At 37.0% G+C, this 22,406-nt stretch overlaps 1 protein-coding gene, 1 long non-coding RNA gene and 1 pseudogene across 6 annotated transcripts; all 3 read left to right on the forward strand.

Annotated features, from left to right (window-relative positions):
- The first annotated feature begins 132 nt into the window (after nt 1–132).
- Nucleotides 133–3,816, forward strand: LOC125470366 (annotated as a pseudogene).
- Nucleotides 3,817–4,679: 863 nt separating this feature from the next.
- LOC125470232 lies at nt 4,680–22,251 on the forward strand. Its single transcript, XR_007252492.1, has 2 exons — nt 4,680–4,969; nt 22,185–22,251. It is a non-coding gene; the product is annotated as an uncharacterized LOC125470232 (long non-coding RNA).
- On the forward strand, nt 10,616–16,326 carry LOC103954249. Of its 5 annotated transcripts, none has more exons than XM_048569000.1 (7): nt 10,616–10,987; nt 11,109–11,211; nt 11,495–11,574; nt 13,110–13,617; nt 14,286–14,774; nt 14,934–15,260; nt 15,846–16,326. In XM_048569000.1, exons 4-7 carry the CDS (start codon nt 13,163–13,165, stop codon nt 16,282–16,284), a joined length of 1,710 nt encoding a protein of 569 aa, XP_048424957.1. In that variant the 5' UTR covers nt 10,616–10,987; nt 11,109–11,211; nt 11,495–11,574; nt 13,110–13,162; the 3' UTR covers nt 16,285–16,326. The 5 variants fall into 5 exon arrangements, with proteins under 5 accessions (XP_048424957.1, XP_048424958.1, XP_048424961.1 ...); XM_048569001.1 differs by having other exon boundaries at nt 11,504–11,574; XM_048569004.1 differs by lacking the exon at nt 15,846–16,326 and adding an exon at nt 15,343–15,362.
- Nucleotides 22,252–22,406: the final 155 nt, after the last annotated feature.

Here is a 22,406-nt window from a genome sequence, read left to right on the forward strand (position 1 = left end):
TTTGTATGCATTTTGATATATGTTTGGCTTATAATTGAAGAAAAGGGGAGCATTGGTCCCTGGATTTTCGCCCAGTTGAAGATTTGATCCTGAACAAAAAATTCGTGAACGTTGGTCCCTGAATTTGCTGCAATGCGAAGCAATGATCCTTCTGAATTTTGGCCTATAGCGACTACTGGTATGATATCGTGATTGCGATCGCTTGTTCAGTTCAGTTCGAATCTACAAAATGTGACTAGCTAGCAACTCTCTTTTATGCATGCAACTTGGATCACAAAACACAAATGATAGCAACAACATTTCCACCAGTGAATTTGCTTATGGATGTTTCCTGTAGATGAAGAGATACTGCACCCTTTAGTCCCAGTATATAAAGTCCTATATCTTCACCTTGAGAAAATGACAATGGCTAAGCATGGACTTGGAGCTCTTCTGTTTTATCATCCTTTCCCCATTCTCCTCCTCACTCTGAGTTTATTATGCACATTAACTTGTGATGATAGAAAGGTATGAGGAGTTATATTAGCTGCAAAACAATAGTTTTCTCTTTTGCTTGACAGCTCGTAAGATTATGCAGTGATACAATCTGCCATGGATTTCAGCTGTGCTAGTGCTTGATTGTGAATACAATGATGGATGGGTGATGCAGGTCTACATCGTGTACTTGGGGTCGCTTCCTGATCATGTGTTCTCAACATTGCTGTCTCACCACCTTAGTATTCTAGAGAGAGTTGTCCAGGAAAGGTATGTAATCTATGTATGTAGTTTTCTTTTTATTTTTTCATTAGTCATAAAGTGGTCTTCAATTCGTGTTTCTCTCCTCCGTAGCGATTCTGCTGAAAACTTATTGGTAAGGAGTTACATAAGGAGTTTCAATGGATTTGCTGCCCATCTCACTGAACAGGAAAGAGAGAAACTTGCTAGTGAGTAATCAAAGGCACTTTCTTATCTATGCCATTAGAAACGAGTAATACTTTTTTTGGTTTGAGAATTATCGAGTATTTGAACTGAACATTGAAGATATGAAGGGAGTGGTCTCTGTCTTTCCGAGCAGAGAATTGTAACTTCAAACAACAAGATCTTGGGACTTTATGGGTTTCAGTGAGAAAATCAATCGAAATCCCTCTGTTGAGAGTGATGTTGTTGTTGGTGTGATTGACAGTGGAATATGGCCGGAGGTGGAGAGCTTTAAAGATGAAGGTTTTGGTCCGCCTCCGAAGAAATGGAAAGGTACTTGTGAAGGCGGCAAAAATTTCACTTGCAACAAGCATGCTTCCTCACCATTCATCAGTTTTTAGTAGTCTCTACCTCAAATGTTCACAATCTAGCTCACGACTCAAATTATAGCTTAATAAACCTCACACTCTTTTCCAGTGACCTGACCCTGCCAACCAAAAAAAGAAAGAAGAGAACGAAAGGAGAAGAGAATTTCTTTGTAATTCTCTAGGAGTCACTACAGCTACCTTGTTTGCTTTTTACATATCTCTCGTTATTTGGGATGGGACCCTATTCACCTCACCTCTTTGGGCTTCTATTGAATCGAGAAATCGGTTTGATTTTCCTTCTTTTTGATATAATAATATATATTTTTGATATAATAACTACTATTTGAAGACACTCTTGAATCTCTTTGTGGGAACTATGCCTTCTTAACTCTTGGTGTTGACACTCTTCGACATAGGTACATACTTTTGGTGTTTCAAATTACCTAATGCTCCCATAAACTTGCACAATCTACTGTTTGTGTGAAACCATGGAAATTTAATACTTTGGGCCCCAAATCATATTCACCAAATTGATATACAAATTCTTTTCGAATAGGATAAAAACCTACAAGTAATCGTCTTTTTTTCATTTCTTATAATGGTTCTTTTTGCAGCAAACTCATTGGGGCGCGATATTACATAACAGAGTCTGCAAGGGATGCATGGGGTTATGGAACCCACACCGCCTCAACGGCAGCAGGGAACGCTGTAAAGGATGTGAGCTTTTATGGACTAGCAGAAGGTACTGCAAGAGGAGTAAAGTATGCTTGCTGGCACAATCCTGCAATACACGTAATATGTTGGCTGCTTTTGACGATGCTATTGCTGATGGAGTCGACATTATTTCAATTTCAATTGCTTCTTCTTCTATAAAAGATTTCGATGAGAATCGTATTGCAATTGGTGCTTTTCATGCGATGGAGAAAGGGATATTGACATCAAACGCTGCGGGTAATAATGGTCCTTTGGGTGCTACTGTTTCAAGTGTGGCACCATGGATGCTTACAGTTGCAGCAAGTAGCATGGATAGTCGGATCATTGACAAAGTTGTTCTAGGAAATGGACAGACACTAGTTGTATGTATCATCGACTTTCTCTATTTTTTTACCAATAAACTTATATATTTCTAATTTTTTGTTATATTGTTTCCAAGGTGTTTACACAAACAGGGGAATTCTTTGAACACTTTTCACATTAAATGGAACAAGTTTTCCTCTGGTTCATGGAAAAGATGCTTCAAGTAATTGCACGGAACAAGACGCCAGGTAACTCTTGTACCTTTTAACTTTAAAAATTAATCGTAATTAATAAGATACATCAGTACTGGTTTGTTGCATTGCAGAAACTGTGAACTAGGTTGTCTGGACAGTACATTAGTGAAGGAAAAGATTGTGATATGTGATCGATGCACTACTGGAGTTAAGGAGGCATACAAAGTTGGTGCACTAGGTTCGGTTTTACCCGATTACATGAACATTGACGATGCTTCTAATGTTCTCCCGTTAGCTGCAACGACTTTAAACAGTGAAGAACATAATATGGTCATCTCCTACATGAATTCCACCAGGTATTGATTACTTCTCATACTGATAAGGCAAGAACTCGTCATAATTTCTTCACTAAATGACCGAATCTAATTCCACCCGATATTATCAAGGTATAAGTTAATTTATTGTCACCTACAGTTATCTTTCATGTTTGCGGAGATTATAATAACATTTATGATCCAATGTGTTTCAGCCAGATTTATGTGCCCCAGGGGTAGAAGTTTTGGCTGCATATTCGCCTAATGCTTCTATCTCAATTCCCAAGCTTCATTTCCATATATAAGTATTTCAAAAATGGTTGAGAAATGAGGAAGATATGAAGTTTTAAAATTTTTACAAAAAATTTGGCAAAATTTGCAGAATCAAGCAAACTAGACGGCGACGGCGGAGGACAACCGGGGAAGGAGGAATATTCCGTTAAGGTTCACGGAATATTCTGATGCTGTTAAGGTAACGCCGTTAACAGATGTCTCCGTCAAATCTGACGGGATATTCCCCTGTCATCTGCCAGCGCGTGCAGGTGCATGACCTGCTCATGGGGCCGCAAGCTGGCGGTGTGTGAGGGCATGCGACCATGTGGCGGTGCGTGGTCGATGTGTATGTGTCCATGACGTCGCATAGAATTTTTTTGTATATTTAAACCTTCTGTTTGAACAAACTATAAGGGGATTTTCCTAGCTTTTCGTAGTGTTAATAAATTAATTACAATATTTGTTTCAGCCAGAGGAGATAATTATTCCAAGGAGGTACGAGGTCAAGTAAGGCTAGAAGACTATGATCCGACTACATATGTTAAACCCCACCCAAGAAAAGTATTGTAACTTCTTAAATTGCCCCAAAGTGTTGTGGAAGTTTCAATTTTGTCCCTTATCCTAATTAAATCAAGACCTTTTATCTTGATTCTCTTTCTCCCCGATGCTGCCACGTGGCAGCCTCTCAACTCACTCCCCTTATCTCTATCTTCCCGGCTACTCTCTCTCAGAGCACTTCCAGCGTGTGCTCTCCCTCGAGGGACAGGTCCGCGAACAGTGGCAGAGAGCCCCAGCAACCAAGCCCAGCATTTGCTGGCGATGGAGCCCGAGCGGGCCTGAGGGAGAGGCCTGGCACAAGTTGCTAGCCTGAGAGCCCGAAGGCAACGTGAAGTGGGCTGACGTCAGGGCGACATCAGCCATAATATAAAATTAATAAAAAAAAGTAAAATTAAAAAAATTGTAAAACCCAAGGTTCGAACTCAAAGGCTCTCGCCAAAGTTCGTTGCTGAGGTTGATGAACACTCATAGACAAATGGTAGTAATCTAGTCCCTCCTTCGCCGTAGTTGCCGCCGCACCCCACACTCGCGATCCTCCTCCTTCCACTGGTGCGCCCAGATCGCACGATTTGGGATTTGTTTTTGGGGGAAAGATGAGAGATAGAGAGTTTGGTTAGGAAGCGGGGAAGATCGAGACCGTTGATGGAGGCTGAGGTGGGTGGGATGGTGAAGATCGAGGAAGAGAGGCAGTGGTGGGGTGGTGAAGATGGAGGAAGAGAGGTGAGGAGAGTTTGGGTGCGTTGGGGGGGGGGGGGAACACAGGTTGAAAAGAAGGGGTTTGGGTGTTTTTGGAATGGTGCGTTGGCACCATGGGAAAAGAAGAAAAATAATAATAATAAAAAAAAGATTTTGGAATGATGTGCTGCATCATGTGAAAAGAAAAAATAAAAAAATAAATTTTTTTTTTAATAGAAAATGGTACAATGAGATTGATTAAAAATTCTATTCGAAATTACAAATAAAATTATTTTGTATTATTAAAAAAAAAACTAATATTTTATTACAGGACTATTCAAATGTAATGGTGTGGGAATGAAAAAGACAGTTAAGGTACTGTTTACGGTGGATTAAATAGTGAATGGGTTTCCTGGAAGTGCTCTCAGGTCTCACTCACCTCTCTATCCCTCACGCTCTCATCCTCCCCGAGCTACCCTCACGTACCCAACTACACACACCCACACCCCGACGACGGCGCGCCATCACCATCGGGTTCGTGGTCTCTCTCCCTCACTCCTCCTCGTCTCTGCAAGCTCCGAGACACCCAGAACCCACCCAAAGACCCCGGCGCACCCGTGACCTTCAAACCCAGAATCCGGTCACCTCCGATCCTTTTCACGGCGAACTAAAGGTACCAAACTACTCCTCTCACCTCCCTCTTCATTTTTATGCCTAGATCGGACCCTAGGGTTGTTGTTCATCATCGGCCGGAGCTGGGAAAAGCTCCGGCGTCCCTTGTTTCCCGTCGAGACCAGGCCGTTGGGCCGGCTCGTCCTGACCCAGCAACACCAAGGCCTTCGGGCCGTTCGAAGAACTCGGGCCTTAGGCCGTTTGAAAACCCAGCCCAACCCTTTAATTAAATTGTTTTGTTTAATTTAGTTTAGTAAACTAAAGGCCTTTGGGCCCTTCCTGTTAGGGCCTTAGGCCCGTTGACCCTAACCCAAAACCCTAGTGAGCCCAGGCCTACGGGCCTTAGAACTTATTTTATGGGTAAAATTATATTTTATCCCCTTAAATTTGAGTGTAATCGTAATATTAGCCCAATTGACAATATGAGGTCACCATCTTGATAGTAACAGCTCCGTAACTTACACGCCAATCTGGTTTGGCAATATGAGCCCGACTGATAGTAACTGCGAACCACACCTTTGCATTAATATATACATAACCAGACTTCTATTCAGACAAGTGGGCTTTCTCTCTCTTATGGGTTTTCAGCCGGTTAGGTTTTTTAATATATAGTTGGTCAAATCTTTACTTATTTATTTATTAAGCAATATGGAATATAATATGTGCCATGATGTGCCAAGATGGATCACATTTGTGGAGTGATTAATCTGAAAAAAGTTACCATTTAAGAATGGGATATAATATGTGCCAAGATGGATCACATATGTTTGGTTTCGTTTCTCTGCAAAATATAGAGATGTAATTTGATCAAGCATTTCAGATGTCATCATTTTCATCTTTTTTCTTCGAGATCATTTTTGCTCATCACCATTTAGTGTGATGTATGTTCATCACCCTATTAATCATCATTAGATGAGTTTGAATTTTGAAATTCGTGTAGTGGATAAGCACAAATCTCAAAATTAAACTCATCTAACGGTGATAAATAGGATGGTGTGCATATACTACATTAAATGGTGGTGAGCAAAAATGCACTCTATTTCTTCAAAGAAATTGGTTGTTACCAATATATAGATAAAAACTTTCTCTTTTGGCTACATAATCAAGTATTCGACTGTTTATTGAGAAGTTTAAGATGGATATATGAAAGTATGGATACAAATGCTCCAACCAAAGATACACCTTCTCCATATGCTTTGATTGATCCAAAAAAACATATTAGAATTGGAAAAATTGTTAAATCCGGGTAATGAGTGATGGAAATAGTACATGGATAGATTTAACCATTTCTGTATCATTAAGGTGTACTTTGGCTAATTAAGGCATGTGGAGAGGGTATACCTATCTGAATTTGTAAATGGTCTGGCAAACAATTGATCATGTATTGAGACCAAGCCAAAAGAAGATAATGATTATTTATACTGGTAATAGCCAATTCTCCTGAAAAAAAATGTTACCAAAAATTGAATTTAAACGTTGAATATTGGCAAAATAAAACCAATGAACCAAGAAAAATAAGGGGTGGCTAGACAAATCATAATGGTAGGGTAGAGGTGAGTCATCTCACACTCACTTTTTGAACAATTATTGTCTTTTAAGCAGGAATCTTAATTATATGGATATCGATAGCCAACTACGAGCCAAATCGTAAAATCAAACACAAAAATAAAACCAAAGTAGCTGTCCCGTTACAATTATGATACAAAACCAACCCATATGGTTGAATTTCTGTGCGTTGAACATGGACTTTCTCAAGAATAGATCAAACGCTTAAATTATTATTATTTTTTTTTTACAATAACAATATATTTTTACCTATGGGGAGGGAAGATTTCAACTAAACTACATAATGGGCAACTTAATTTGGTATCAAATTTATTATTTACGAGATTCAAATCTAAAATATCTCATTTATAAGCTAAAGGAACCATACATGCATGCATGTAAATTATTTAAAATTTCCATTTAGTCTACGACTACAAAAACAATGGGGTTTAGTCTGTTATATTACTGCTTACTGAGGTTGTGGCCCGAGATTGAGAGGCATAATTATGTTATTTTATAATTAATTAGCTTATTGTTATGAGCTGCATGCTATTGTGTTTGTGATTGTGCTTGAGCCCCCACTCAAAGTTGAAGGCAGCGGAGTATATGGACCGATGATTGCGGGATTAAATGGGTCCTACAACCCACGTTGGATGCTTTCTCAGTTCCAATATCAGGAAATTTCTATGTATTTTCGTTCAGAAATCTTAAAAAGATTCTTTTAAAGTGAGACACTTTATAGATTTTCTGTCATCTTCATATTTTTTTCCACAATATTTCATAATATTTGACGTGGAAATTGATTTTAAACTATGATGTGGAAGAGAACTCATAGAGAGCTACACTTTTAGAGAGTTCCCTTATCATTTCCCTTCCAATAATAAGAATGACTTATATAGAATACTAGCCTCTTTGTCACACGCTCATGCGTATGACAATTTGCTCTTTTACTTATCTTTTACTTGGAGCTTTATTTCTTTTATTTTTATTTTAAATATTTTTATTTCCAAAAATTAAAGGAAAAAACTGTCCACTAGTGGTTTTATTTTGTTAGTTTGGATTTTTTAAAATAAAAGTATTTGAAATCTTAATTAAGGACGGGTATTTTAGGAATTATAAATGTTTCACCATTTTAGAGCTCTCATTATATATATATATATATATATTGCTATTTTGACGCTTTGATTCAATAATACAATATTATGTATTGAATTATTGAATTTGAACATGACATGGTGATGAATATGTTCTATGTAAGTTGTTTTCCCAAATATAGACATGTAGTGTTACTATTTTACCCAATCACAGTCTCCAATATAATGAGAATTACTACAAAAATAATACACTCATAAAAGAGGCATAGATCAACTTCATCATCTACTCGTATTGTAACGTGGAATGTATCAACATGTGATGGTATCCAGAGTACACACAAAATTTCTCTACTCTTAAACTCTCATTAGTTTCTTCTTCTAGTTGGCTTTGCCTAATTTTAGGGGTGTGAATTTTGCTTTGGGCACCCCCTTGCACCCACTCTTTTCCGATACACCTATATGCAATGCAATATCTAGCGAAGTGGGTGGGTGCTTAGGTTGTGTTTGCATAATTTTCTATCCCTCTCATGCCCCATGAAATCTTTTGACTTGTCCCCTAAAGCTAAAGGAATGTCCTTGAATCACAGCCGCTGATCACGGCTCAACTTCCGAATGACTCAAAGTTGCTCTCCCATTGAGTCCAGACCTAAACAAACCCTTTTATTTTTCTTGTGTACCCATTTACCTCTCAAATGACGTATGCTTGCTTCCCATGTCATTGAAGTACCATTACGTACACGATTCAAAGACTAGGGATACTACCCACTCTTTGGGTTGCTTAGTGGCTAGGACAAACTTATCCTTGTGTCGCCAAACTTATCCTTGCTATGCTAGTAATTGCCAAGTAGCGGGTGTACCTAATAGAGTTGGTCAGTGACAGATCCAGGATTTTAAACTCGAGGAGTCCCAATTATAAAGGTCAAAAAAATTTATAAACAAAAATAACATTGAAAATTTAAATATAATACATTTCATTCAAAAATCATATGCAAAATAATATTACAAATTATAAAATCATAACTCAAGCGTCCATTACGAGGTTTCATAAGTTACTAGGGAGTACCTAAGTTGTTGATTATCTAATATGAACCACTAAATTTAAAACACTGGTTAAGTAAAACTCTACCCAAACTCCCACTATCTTTCTAACCAAACACACCATTTCTCTTTTACTAGTTTCCAAACATCCACCTTCTCTCTCACCAAGAACAAAGCTGCCATACCTCCACCAACCGCCTCCCTCCCCATTCTCCTGAAGCCATGGCAGCTCCACCCCCAAATTTCACCAATCCATGACAGATCATATTCATTTTACTAACCTTATGAAGGAAATTTCACCCCTAAGAAAAATTACTAAGATGGTTGAAATAATTTGGGCTTATGTACTGCCCCCGCCAGACGACACATAAAGGTTGAAGGAGAAGTGGGTGGGACCGACCGAAGCAAGGAAGAGAGAGGCAGGAAGGGTCCCTATTTTCTTTCTTCTCCGTGTGCGGTCATTTTCTCTGAGAAGAAGACAACCACTGCAACCTGCAACCTACAACCTACACAGACCCCATGCTCGATACGAGGGGTCCCCGGAAAATTTATAGCAGCAATTTAGGATCGCCGACGGATCCTAGGACCTCCCAGGTCCCTATGTGGATCCGTCCTTGGAGTCGGTACACACTAAACTTTCTTGTTAAACTGTAATCAGAAAGAATTTAGATGATAGCTTTTAAGAAAGAGCGAAACTGTGTGTGTAATATTTTCTTCCTGCTCAATCAAGAATACATATATATATATATAAAATTTGTATTTGGACCTTACCATCGGTAGAGTTTGTAAGATCACGACTGATCGTAGTGCCCGATTTATGATTTTTCTTTTTGACATTTTAATTCAGACACTGTGTTGAATATCAAAGGTGTTAAAATTTTGGCATTTGATTACCGTCTGATTAAATCTTAGTAAGTTTAAAGACTAGTTTAATGAAATTCCTTAATTATATGGATATCAATAACCAACTACGAGCCAAATCGTATAATCAAACACAAAAATAAAACCAAAGTAGCTGTCCCATTACAGTTTTCCACAAAAAAACAATAAAAAAAAAAAAGTAGCTGTCCCATTACAATTATGATACAAAACCAACCCATGTGGTTGAATTTCTGTGCGTTGAACGTGGACTTTTTCAAGAATAGATCAAACGTTTAAATTACTATTTTTTTTAGTACAACCCCTATGGAGATGGGAGAGTTCGGCTAAACAACAGAATGACCAACCTAATTTGGTATTGAATTTGTCATTCACGAGATTCAAATCTAAAATCTCTCACTTATAAGTATTTGATCTAAATTACTATTATTTAGACCAAATACTAAATACTTGGTATACATCATAATGAAGCGACAAGTATTTCGAAAATTATGAAAAAGAAATACTTAATTATTAAATATATCGTTTGGGGTCTTTTAGAGGAACCAAAATTCTAAACTGTAAGGTAAAATAATAAAGTTCTTCCATATTTTCTTGTTTCGGTAAATGTGACGATCTGTCCTTAATTTTCTATGTAATTTCCTTCTCGAGTATGTGAAATGACGATTATAACCTTGTTGGCAAAGTGGAACCTGACATAGATATTGTTATTCGGCTTTTAGTTTATTTTTTCGTATTATCGTAATTAAATAGTACCCGTTACTATTGAAGCGTGAATTAGACTCGAACCGAATTTGTAACAAAGAAGTTACGTTTAATTAAAATACGTTAACAACAAATTAGATTGTACACGAGTGTACTAATTATGCCGTTTTAGTGAGCCGTGTGAAATGTGAATGTATTAATGGGTTAGGTTCTGTATTTTCAAATCATGAAAGTGGGATCCTTTCCAACTCATTGGTCAGAAATCCACTATACCTACCCCACGAACCGAGCACTCATCCCAATCCTTATTTCTATCATCAATCATTCCTTTAATTTTTTTTTTATATACCAATTAGACATTCCATTCTCCCTATTTATTCAGACACTCTGTCTCATCTTCTCATCTTCTCATTCTCTCTCAAGGCCGTGTCTCTCCCTTCTCTCTGCAACACAAACACCATCATCAAACATTATAGATCAAACTTCAAATCACCACTATCGTATTCTTCTCATCCCCACGAGTCCATCCATCAAACAGATTAAAAAACAACTGAGTTTTGAACATCCAACTTGGAGCTCCGACTCGAGTTACAAGGTTTTGGAAGGTTTTAGAAGCCACTACACAACTACCTGAGGTCCCTAGTCCAAGTTTGAAGCCAAGCCAACGTGAAAACACACGGTTTCAAGAAGTCGAAAAAGGGCCGAGGCATTCGAGCTATTATCAGTCCATTTCCGTCCACTTTTTTGACTTTCGAAAGGTATAAACTTGTTCTTCCCTTCCCAAGCTTCATTTTCATATAAAGTACATAAAAAATGGTTGAGAAATGAGGAAGATATGAAGTTTTAAACTGTTTACAAAAAATTTGGCAAAATTTGTAGAATCCGGCGAACCAGACGGCTGCAGCCCAGGACAACCGAGGAAGGAGGAATATTTCGTTAAAGTTAACGAAATATTTTGACGCTGTTACCTGATGTCGTTAAGGTAATTCTGTTAACAGACGCCGTCATATTTAACGGAATATTCCGACAAATTTGACGGGATATTCCCCTGTCATCTGCCAGCGCTTATAGGCACGTGACCTACGCGTGGGTCGCAAGCTGGTGGCTGGTGAGGGCGTGCGACCATGTGGCAGCACATGGTCGACGTGTACATGTGTTGTGATGTCGCGTAGAATTTTTTCGTATATTTAAACCCTCTATTTGAACAAACTTTAAGGGAATTTTCCTAGCTTTTCGTATATGTGTTAATAAATTAATTACTATAGTTGTTTCAGCTAGAGGAGATAATTATTCTAAGGAGGTACGAGGTCAAGCAAGGTTAGGAGACTACGATCCGACTATACCAGTGAGTGAACATTTGTTTTTATATAAAGGTTTTATAGTTTTCACAAATGCTTTTGAATTAAGATTGTGCTTATCATGCCATGTTTTATTTCATTTTAAAAATGCTATTATATTGTTGAGATTTATATATTGTCATGGCATGTATGTGTACGTTTTAACTACTCATCACTTACCATTTGGCTACATCACCTTTGGGTGTCGGCCAGCATGCCTTAACTTCTATTGGGGTGTGTCAGTAAAAGTTGTTTTCAGTACTTTAAAATGAAAAAGAAAAATATATAGATCATGTGAATCTTGATAATAAGGGCACTTATCAATAATAGAAATTAATGATATATTATATATAAGGATGGAATAAAGTGAAAAGAGAAGGGTATAATAGTTATGTCTTAACTAGCTTAAACCGCATGCTTTATTGACCTATACATAATTATTATAAATACTAGTATATGCTCATACACACAGTGTGTGAAATATTTTACTTTTTTTTTTAAATTGAAGGAGAGAAGAAGGGAGTGAGAAAGAACTTGAGGGTGGGGAGAGAGGTTTATTTATTTTATTTTTTTCATTAGAGATGATAAAATCACTTATAGTTGATGCTTAAACAAAATACATTAATTTGTTTTGTGAAATTACGTTGGTGTTCTTAATTTTTTTTTTTTTGTGATAGAAGACAAAAATATCTTTTTATCCTATATTAGTTGTCAAAAAAATTTTCATTAACATGTAATTTAGATTTTATGGGTAAAATTATATTTTATCTCCTTAAATTTGAGTGTAATCGTAATCTGAGCCCAATTGACAATATGAGGTCACCATCTTGATAGTAACAGCTCCGTAACTTCCACGCCAATCTGGTTTGGCAATATGAGCCCGACTGATAGTAACTGCGAACCACACCTTTGCATTAATATATACATAACCAGACTTCTATTCAGACAAATGGGTTTTCAGCCGGATAGTTTTATTAATATATAGTTGGTCAAAATTTTAAGGGAATTGTTATATGGATTTCAAAAATCTCATTTTATACTTCAAACTATCTATATTAGAAAAGAAAAATACACTTATGATGAATATAGAATAAGATTTTTAAAGTAACAATAACATTTTCCATCTTTAATTATTTATTTATTAAACAATATGGAACGTGCTTGGCTTAGCCTCCAATCTATTTGTTAAAATCTATAAATTAATAGACCCTATGCCAGCCCATCTCTTACTCCATCTGCGAGTTCTCATTTTCGACATGCCCCCAGGTTTGGCCCCAGACTCGCAATCTTTCCATGCCAGATATCTTGTTTGATTACAGTTTCATTAATTAAGGTTTTTTTTCTTTATGTAAAAATTGAAAACGAATTTGTTATCATACGAATCCTCAATTTTCCGGTTTAAAATTTGTGAAAGCACGATATATTGGGAATACTTTTGTCTCATATATGGTATGAATTTTGCAGACTAGATTTTTTTATTTTTTTTATTTACTGGTTGTAATACCAAATTGCTTACTTTAACAAGTTGTACTGCCTCCTGCAGATTGCTTGTGAAATTAATCTCATTATTCCATTGAGAAGAGAACCACATCTCCAATGGAATTTCTTTCAGACTCTCTGTCTGGCTATGATGTATATCTGGGTTTTACAGAAGACACCATGTCTTTTGCAGATGCTCTATATACAAAGTTTAAGAAGCAGAACCTAGAAGTTTTCCGCAATTGTATTCAAAGCATTAAGGACGTGAAAGAACTCGCTACTGCAATTCAGAATTCGAGGACTGTAGTTACTGTTCTGGGAAATAATTATTCATCTTCGCCACGGTGGTTGGATGAGCTTGTAAATATTCTTGAATACCATGGGGAAAAAAAAACGGTGCTACCAATTTTCTATAATGTCGATCCGTCTGATGTACGAAATCAAACAGGTAGTTTTGGTGTAGCCTTTGCTAGACACCAAGAAACATACAAGGACGACCCAGACAAGGTTAAAAGGTGGAGAGCTGCTTTAACCCAAGTAGCAAACCTCTCTGGGTGGGTTTCAAGGGGCCGGTATGCATATCTATTTTACTCACTCTTTTCTTCTGCTAAATGATATATGTTTGCAACACCAAATTGATAACTGTATATTCCATTTACTATAGAAGTTCCAAGGATTTTATTAGAGGATGCGTTTTCGGATGAAATGAAAATTGGATTCATGTAACAAGAGAAATGTTTTCCATTCCTTAGCCGGAAAGATATGTGTTTTTAAAAAAAATATGAAATCTTATCAGATCTTTTCACAAACTTAATTGAGTTCAAATAACACGCATATGGAACAAAATTTTGATTTGTTAAATATTACTGATTTTACAATATGAAATATGAAAAAATAACAACCTAAATCTTCAATTTTCCAAGGATGAATCGAAAAAGAAATCTTTATTGGTTCTACCTCCTATTTTTTATGAAGAGAATGAATGAGATAAAATATAACTAAGGTATAACTTTTTAATTAGAGGTTGAATCGATCATCATCAGAAGAATTATGCTAAAAATTAGTGAGTAAAAATTCAAAATTTATGCAGTAGCTAGATTAAATCACAATCATCTAATGGTAATTAATACGGTGGTGATGATGGGAAAAAATCACTCATTGATCAAAGTATGTTATGCTATTTGGCCTTCATTTACTGGCCACCCAACAACGTGATTAACAGTCTCTTTCTTTGTTGTAGGCGCGAATCAGAGCTCATTCAAGATATTGTTGATGACATATGGAGGAAATTGCACCCAAAGCTTCCTTCTACTGTCCCCTCTTCTTCGATACTGGCTAAAACCTCAAAACCTTATTGTTCTCATTTTTCTTCTCAAAGATGGAAGTATGATGTGTTTATGTCTTTTAGAGGCAGAGACACCCGCTTGAATATTGTGGATAACATATACCATTCATTCGAGCAGAAAGGAATTACCACCTTTAGAGATGACAAAGGGCTTGACCGAGGACTATCTATTTCTTCAGGACTTGTAAAAGCAATTGAAGAATCACAGATTTCCCTCGTCACTCTTTCACCAGACTTTGCTTCTTCAAGTTGGTGCCTGGATGAGCTTGTGAAGATTCTTGAATGCACAGAAACATCTAACTTGCAGAGGATTCTCGAGGCCTTTACAGAACATGAAGAAGCATCATCAGACATGGTCGGTGTCAAGTGTAACACAAGGGATAGGTAATTTTCCTCCATACTGATTTTGAATGTTCTATTTTTATAAGTCGTCAATTTCTATAATTTGTCACGATTGATTTTTGAAAGAATGAGCATAAACTATTAAACTACTTTGTTTACTATTAGTTATTTTTATCCCTAATTGTTTTATTTCATCTTCAGGAAAATAAGTAAAATCAGAATTTCGGTTCACTATGGTGGAAAGTGGGTTAATACTGCATACATTGGTGGTAATGCGACAGAGATAGTGGTGTCAAAGGACATTACTTGTGAGGAGCTTCTAGGTAGAGTGTATTCTATCGTCGGGATAGATCCAAATGAGTATGAGATCATAATGAAGACCACAGATGAATCAGAATTGCCTGCTCAACCAGTGCAGATAGCCGATGATGAGGACTTGGCATTTTTCATAGAACGAAGTCTATGTTTGGATAAGAGGTCGAAGATGAATATTCTTAAACCCCGAGTATCTTCTTCTAGAACTAGAAGGTAAACTTTTTTGCCCTTTTGTCAATTTGAAATGGTTGGATATTTTCTTCTGGTTTATTGCTCATCATCCTCATCTTCCAAGGTGACTGATGATGATCATGATCGACGATGAAAATGAAAGTCTCTTGTTTTCCATTAAATATAGTCCAAAATTAGGTTGGAATTTGTCAAAAACCACACAACCTGCATCGCATAAATCACAAGGTTGCTTACCTGACGGTAATGGTCACTTTTGAGTAGATAGTCGGAATCCTCCAAAAGCATCATCATATATAGCACTAGATTTAGAGAGAAGAAAGAAAAAGTTTAGAGGAAGAGTTTTGAAAGAAGGATTAAATTGGAAGGTAATAAAAAATACCCAAAATTGAGAGAGGAGGAAGAAGGAGAGAGGAGGAAGAAGGATTAAATTTAAGTCATCACAAGGGACTAGGCAAGAACAAGAAAGAGAGAGGAGGAAGAAGGATCATCCTCCCCCTACGGCTAGGGCTTATTTTATCAACCGTTCTACGTTTAGTCTAAATTCTGGTTCATTTAATCAGTTTATATCTACTTTCTTGCTGACTAATGTTTTCCATGTATCTTCAGGAAAATGAATGAGCTTAGACTTTTGGTTAACTATGATGGGAACTGGAGCAATTCTAAATACATTGGTGGTAAAACGAAAGGAATTATGGTTTCATACAGCATTACATATGAAGAACTTGTGCAGAGACTGTATTGTAATCTTGAGGTAGATGCCAGTGAATACAAGATCATAATAACGACAGCATATGCATCAATACTACCAACCCAACCGGTGGAGCTAAGTGATGATGATGGCCTGAGATTTTTTATTGACGAGAGTCTGTCATTGGACAAGCGCTCGAAAATTCCTTTGTGCATCACTCTCCAACGACGGTTTTATCGTTGGCATCGTTATTCATGTTCGGTTGTTCTTGTGCTTTCTTTTCTGTTGCTTGTCTTTCTGAAGAAATTTTTTAGTGTAATCGTTACACGAGATGGTACATCATTTGTCCCTACATAAATGGTGGGTTATGTGTGTTAAAATAGGATAATATTATCAAGAGTACACACAAAATTTCTCTACTCTTAAACTCTCATTAGTTTCTTCTTCTAGTTGGCTTTGCCTAATTTTAGGGGTGTGAATTTTGCTTTGGGCACCCCCTTGCACCCACTCTTTTCCGATACACCTATATGCAATGCAATATCTAGCTAAGTGGGTGGGTGCTTAGGTTGTGTTTGCATAATTTTCTATCCCTCTCATGCCCCATGAAATCTTTTGATTTGTCCCCTAAAGCTAAAGGAATGTCCTTGAATCACAGCCGCTGATCACTGCTCAACTTCCGAATGACTCAAAGTTGCTCTCCCATTGAGTCCAGACGTAAACAAACCCTTTTACTTTTCTTGTGTACCCATTTACCTCTCAAATGACGTATGCTTGCTTCCCATGTGATTGAAGTCCCATTACGTACACGATTCAAAGACTAGGGATACTACCCACTCTTTGGGTTGCCTAGTGGCTAGGACAAACTTATCCTTGTGTCGCCAAATTTATCCTTGCTATGCTAGTAATTGCCAAGTAGCGGGTGTACCTAATAGAGTTGGTCAGTGACGGATATAGGATTTTAAACTCGGGGTCTCAATTATAAAGGTTAAAAAAATTTATAAACAAAAATAACATTGAAATTTTAAATATAATACATTTCATTGAAAAATCATATGCAAAACAATATTACAAATTATAAAATCATAACTCAAGCGTCCATTATGAGATTTCATAAGTTACCAGGGAGTACCTAAGTTGTTGATTATCTAATATGAATCACTAAATTTAAAACATCGGTCAAATAAAACTCTTCCCAAACTCCCACTATCTTTCTAACCAAACACACCATTTTTCTCTTTTACTAGTTTCCAAACATCCACCTTCTCTCTCACCAAGAACAAAGCTGCCATACCTCTACCAACCGCCTCCCTCCCCATTCTCCTAAAGCCATGGCAGCTCCACCCCCAAATTTCACCAACCCATGACAGATCATATCCATCTTACTAACCTTATAAGGGAAATTTCACCCATAAGAAAAATTACTAAGATGGTTGAAATAATTTGGGCTTATGTACTGCACCCGCCAGACGACAGAGAAAGGTTGAAGGAGAAGTGGGTGGGACCGACCGAAGCAAGGAGGAGAGAGGCGGGAAGGGTCCCTATTTTCTTTCTTCTCCGTGTGCGGTCATTTTCTCCGAGAAGAAGACAACCACTGCAACCTGCAACCTACAACCTGCACAGACCTCATACTCGAGTACGAGGGATCCCGGAAAAATTTATAGCAGCGATTTAGGATCGCTGACGGATCCTAGGACCTCCCGGGTCCCTATGTGGATCCGTCCTTGGAGTCGGTACACACTAAACTTTCTCGTTAAACTGTAATCAGAAAGAATTTTGATGATAGCTTTTAAGAAAGAGCCAAACCGTGTGTGTAATATTTTCTTCCTGCTCAATCAAGAATACATACATACATACATATATATATATATAATTTGTATTTGGATCATACCATCAGTAGAGTTTGTAAGACCATGACTGATCGTAGTGCCCGATTTATGATTTTTCTTTTTGACATTTTAATTCAGACACTGTGTTGAATATCAAGGGTGTTAAAATTTTGGCATTTGGTTACCGTCTGATTAAATCTTAGCCAGTTTAAAGACTAGTCTAATGAAATTCCTTAATTATATGGATATCAATAACCAACTACGAGCCAAATCGTATAATCAAACACAAAAATAAAACCAAAGTAGCCGTCCCATTACAGCTTTCCACAAAAAAAACAAAAAAAAAAGTAGCTGTCCCATTACAATTATGATACAAAACCAACCCATATGGTTGAATTTCTCTGCGTTGAACGTGGACTTTTTCAAGAATAGATCAAACGTTTAAATTTTTTTTTTTTAGTACAACGATATATTTTTACCTATGGAGATGGGAGAGTTCGGTTAAGCCACAGAATGGGCAACCCAATTTGGTATCGAATTTGTCATTCACGAAATTCGAATCCAAAATCTCTCACTTATAAGTATTTGATCTAAATTACTATTATTTAGACCAAATACTAAATACTTGGTATACATCATAATGAAGCGACAAGTATTTCGAAAATTATGAAAGAAGGAATACTTAATTAGTAAATATATCGTTTGGGGTTTTTTAGAGGAACCAAAATTCTAAACTGTAAGGTAAAACAATAAAGTTCTTCCATTTTTTCTTGTTTCGGTAAATGTGACGATCCGTCCATAATTTTCTTCTCACTCAATCAAGAATACACGTGTATGTGTACACACACACACACACACACACACACACACACTAGCAACAGTGCTCATACAATGCTGCAGGTTTTTAAACAGTATAAAACATGTAAAAGGTCATATTTACAACCCTGCTTAACTCAATCTATTTACAACTCTGCGTAATTCAAGGAATAGATAAAATTTTGTTTCTTACCTAAATATACGAATTTGAATTAAATATATCAAAGAAGAATAGAGTGGAGCAAACCTTGTAATTTCTATAAGGTGGGCAGCTGGAATACCAATAGTGATATAATTTGACGGAATCTAGCTATAATCCAGCTTGGTTGTTCCTTGTAAATTTGTTGGAAAATGTAGTATTTTGATGCTAAAAGCAGTACCTGAAGTGGGCAAAAAAGTTGGACCCTGCAGTGGACTTGAGAGCTTCTCCATGACATGTAAGACACATCATTGTGGGCAAGAAATTGGGAATTTAGTGTTATGGTTTTGAGTGTACGGAAACAAAATAAATCAGAAATAGAAGGGGGATAGCTTGAACACATATTGGAGGAGTTTTGATGCTATATTTTATCAAATAGGTGGTGGGCACTAAAACATTCAATTTGATATAGTCAAGCTCATTTACAGTTGTTTATACACTGAGCAAAAGACACACCGTGAATGTAAATGTTATTTTTAAACTCGAATCAAAAGCGTAAAATTATACTCTTAATATATTTTTAAAATTTTATTTCATTAAGTTGTGTTACCCAAATGAAGGAATAAATATAGGATCAGGATGGCAGGAAACTGGTGCATGTTCTCTACGAAGTTTTGCTAGTTCTCTGTTTTCCTCAATTCAATTAAAAGTTTAGACCCACTAATTTATCTAAAATAAATAAATAAATACAGTAAAAAACCTCAAATTACCCAATTAGAATAATGACAACAATTGGACAAAACAAAAGAAACCGTAGAGATTCAGCAGTTCAGTGTCTACCACCTCAAAATTTTACTGAGTTTATGCAACTAAAGGGGCAATCAAATTATTAAATTGTAAACAAAGTATCTAATAGCACATTAGATAGTAACTTGGAATTAACCACTGGATTTTGCAAGACAGCATTTAAGATAGATGTGTAAACATGGATACAAATGCCTATCTAAATGGGCAAGGCATGTGTGGTTGTTTTTTTGTGCATTCATATGTTTATCACAAAAGATAACACAGGGCAATAAAGTATTTTGCCAAATTGGAAATTGTGAATATAAATTTGTCTAAAATTTGTGGAGTATTAATCTGGACGGGGGCCAGGAAGTGATCCGTCCCTGCCCGGGATGTGATAATTTGGTATCAGAGCCTAACCCTGGTCGTGGTGTGCCGACGAGAACGTCGGACCCTTAAGGGGGGGTGGATTGTAAGATCCCACATCGCCCAGGGGAGTGATCCTTATATATATATTCTCATCCTTACCTAGCATGAGGCCTTTTGGGAGCTCAATGGCTTTGGGTTCCATGGGAACTCCGAAGTTAAGCGAGTAGCGCACGAGAGCATTCCCAGGATGGGTGACCCATCGAGAAGTTCTCGTGTGAGTTCCTAGAAACAAAACTGTGAGGGGCGTGGTCGGGACCTAAAGCTGACAATATCGTGCTACGGTGGTGGAGTGGGCCCGAAAAGTGATCCGTCCCGGACGAGGATGTGACAGAGAGGCATAATTATGTTATTTTATAATTAATTAGCTTATTGTTATGAGCTGCATGCTATTGTGTTTGTCATTGTGCTTGAGCCCCCACTCAAAGTTAAAGCCAGCGGAGTATATGGACCGATGATTGCGGGATTAAATGGGTCCTACAACCCGCGTTGGATGCTTTCCCAGTTCCTCCAATCTCCAATATCAGGAAATTTCTATGTATTTTCGTTCAGGAATCTTAAAGAAATTCTTTTAAAGTGAAACATTTTATAGATTTTCTGTCATCTTCATATTTTTTCCACAATGTTTCATAATATATTTTTAGCAAAACTGTGAGGGGCGTGATCGGGGCCTAAAGCTGACAATATCGTGCTACGGTGGTGGAGTGGGCCCGAAAAGTGATCCGTCCCGGACGAGGATGTGACAGAGAGGCATAATTATGTTATTTTATAATTAATTAGCTTATTGTTATGAGCTGCATGCTATTGTGTTTGTCATTGTGCTTGAGCCCCCACTCAAAGTTAAAGCCAGCGGAGTATATGGACCGATGATTGCGGGATTAAATGGGTCCTACAACCCGCGTTGGATGCTTTCCCAGTTCCTCCAATCTCCAATATCAGGAAATTTCTATGTATTTTCGTTCAGGAATCTTAAAGAAATTCTTTTAAAGTGAAACATTTTATAGATTTTCTGTCATCTTCATATTTTTTCCACAATGTTTCATAATATATTTTTAGCTATGGAGATGAGAGAGTTCGGCTAAGTCACAGAATGAGCAACCTAATTTAGTATCTTATTTGTCATTCACGAGATTCGAATCTAAAATCTCTCACTTATAAGTATTTGATCTAAATTACTATTATTTAGACCAAATACTAAATACTTGGTATACATCATAATGAAGGGACAAGTATTTCGAAAATTATGAAAAAAGAAATACTTAATTAGTAAATATATCGTTTGGGATCTTTTAGAGGAACCAAAATTCTAAACTGTAAGGTAAAACAATAAAGTTCTTCCACTTTTTCTTGTTTCGGTAAATGTGACGATCTGTTCCTAATTTTCTATGTAATTTCCTTCTTGAGTATGTGAAATGACGATTATACCCTTGTTGGCAAAGTGGAATGTGACATAGATATTGTTATTCGGCTTTTAGTTTATTTTTTCGTATTATCGTAATTAAATAGTACTCGTTATTATGAACGCGTAAGCACAAACTAGACCTGAACCGAGTTTGTAACAAAGAAGTTACGTTTAATTAAAGTACGTTGACAACAAATAAGATTGTCCACGAGTGTACTAATTATGCCGTTTTAGTGAGCCGTGTGAGTGTATTAATGGGTTAGGTTTCTGTATTTTCAAATCATGAAAGTGGGATCCTTTCCAACTCATTGGTCAGAAATCCACTATACCTACCACACGAACCGAGCACTCATCCCATCCTTATTTCTATCATCAATCATTCCTTTAATTTTTTTTTATATACCAATTAGACATTCCATTCTCCCTATTTATTCAGACACTCTGTCTCGTCAATCATTCAAAACAATCAGACATTCTCTCCCTTCTCTCTGCAACACAAACACCATTATCAAACATTATAAGGTTTTGGACATCCAACTTGGAGCTCCGACTCGAGTTACAAGGTTTTGGAAGGTTTTAGAAGCCACTACACAACTACCTGAGGTCCCTAGTCCAAGTTTGAAGCCAAGCCAACGTGAAAACACACGGTTTCAAGAAGTCGAAAAAAGGGCCGAGGCATTCGAGCTATTTTCAGTCCATTGCCGTCCACTTTTGGACTTTCAAAAGGTATAAACTTGTTCTTCCCTTCCCAAGCTTCATTTTCATATAAAGTACATAAAAAATGGTTGAGAAATGAGGAAGATATGAAGTTTTAAACTGTTTACAAAAAATTTGGCAAAATTTAATTTGGCAAAATTTGCAGAATCCGGCGAACCAGACGGCTGCAGCCGAGGACAACCGAGGAAGGAGGAATATTCCGTTAAAGTTAACGAAATATTTTGACGCTGTTACCTGATGTCGTTAAGGTAATGCCGTTAACAGACGCCGTCATATTTAATGGAATATTCCGTCAAATCTGACGGGATATTTCCTGTCATCTGCCAGCGCTTATAGGCACGTAACCTACGCGTGGGGCCGCAAGTTG

This window comes from the organism of the source record quoted next, unplaced genomic scaffold (assembly GCF_019419815.1).
Source record: "Pyrus x bretschneideri cultivar Hongxiangsu unplaced genomic scaffold, Pyrus_bretschneideri_v1 Contig5, whole genome shotgun sequence".
NCBI classification, from domain to species: domain Eukaryota; kingdom Viridiplantae; phylum Streptophyta; class Magnoliopsida; order Rosales; family Rosaceae; genus Pyrus; species Pyrus x bretschneideri.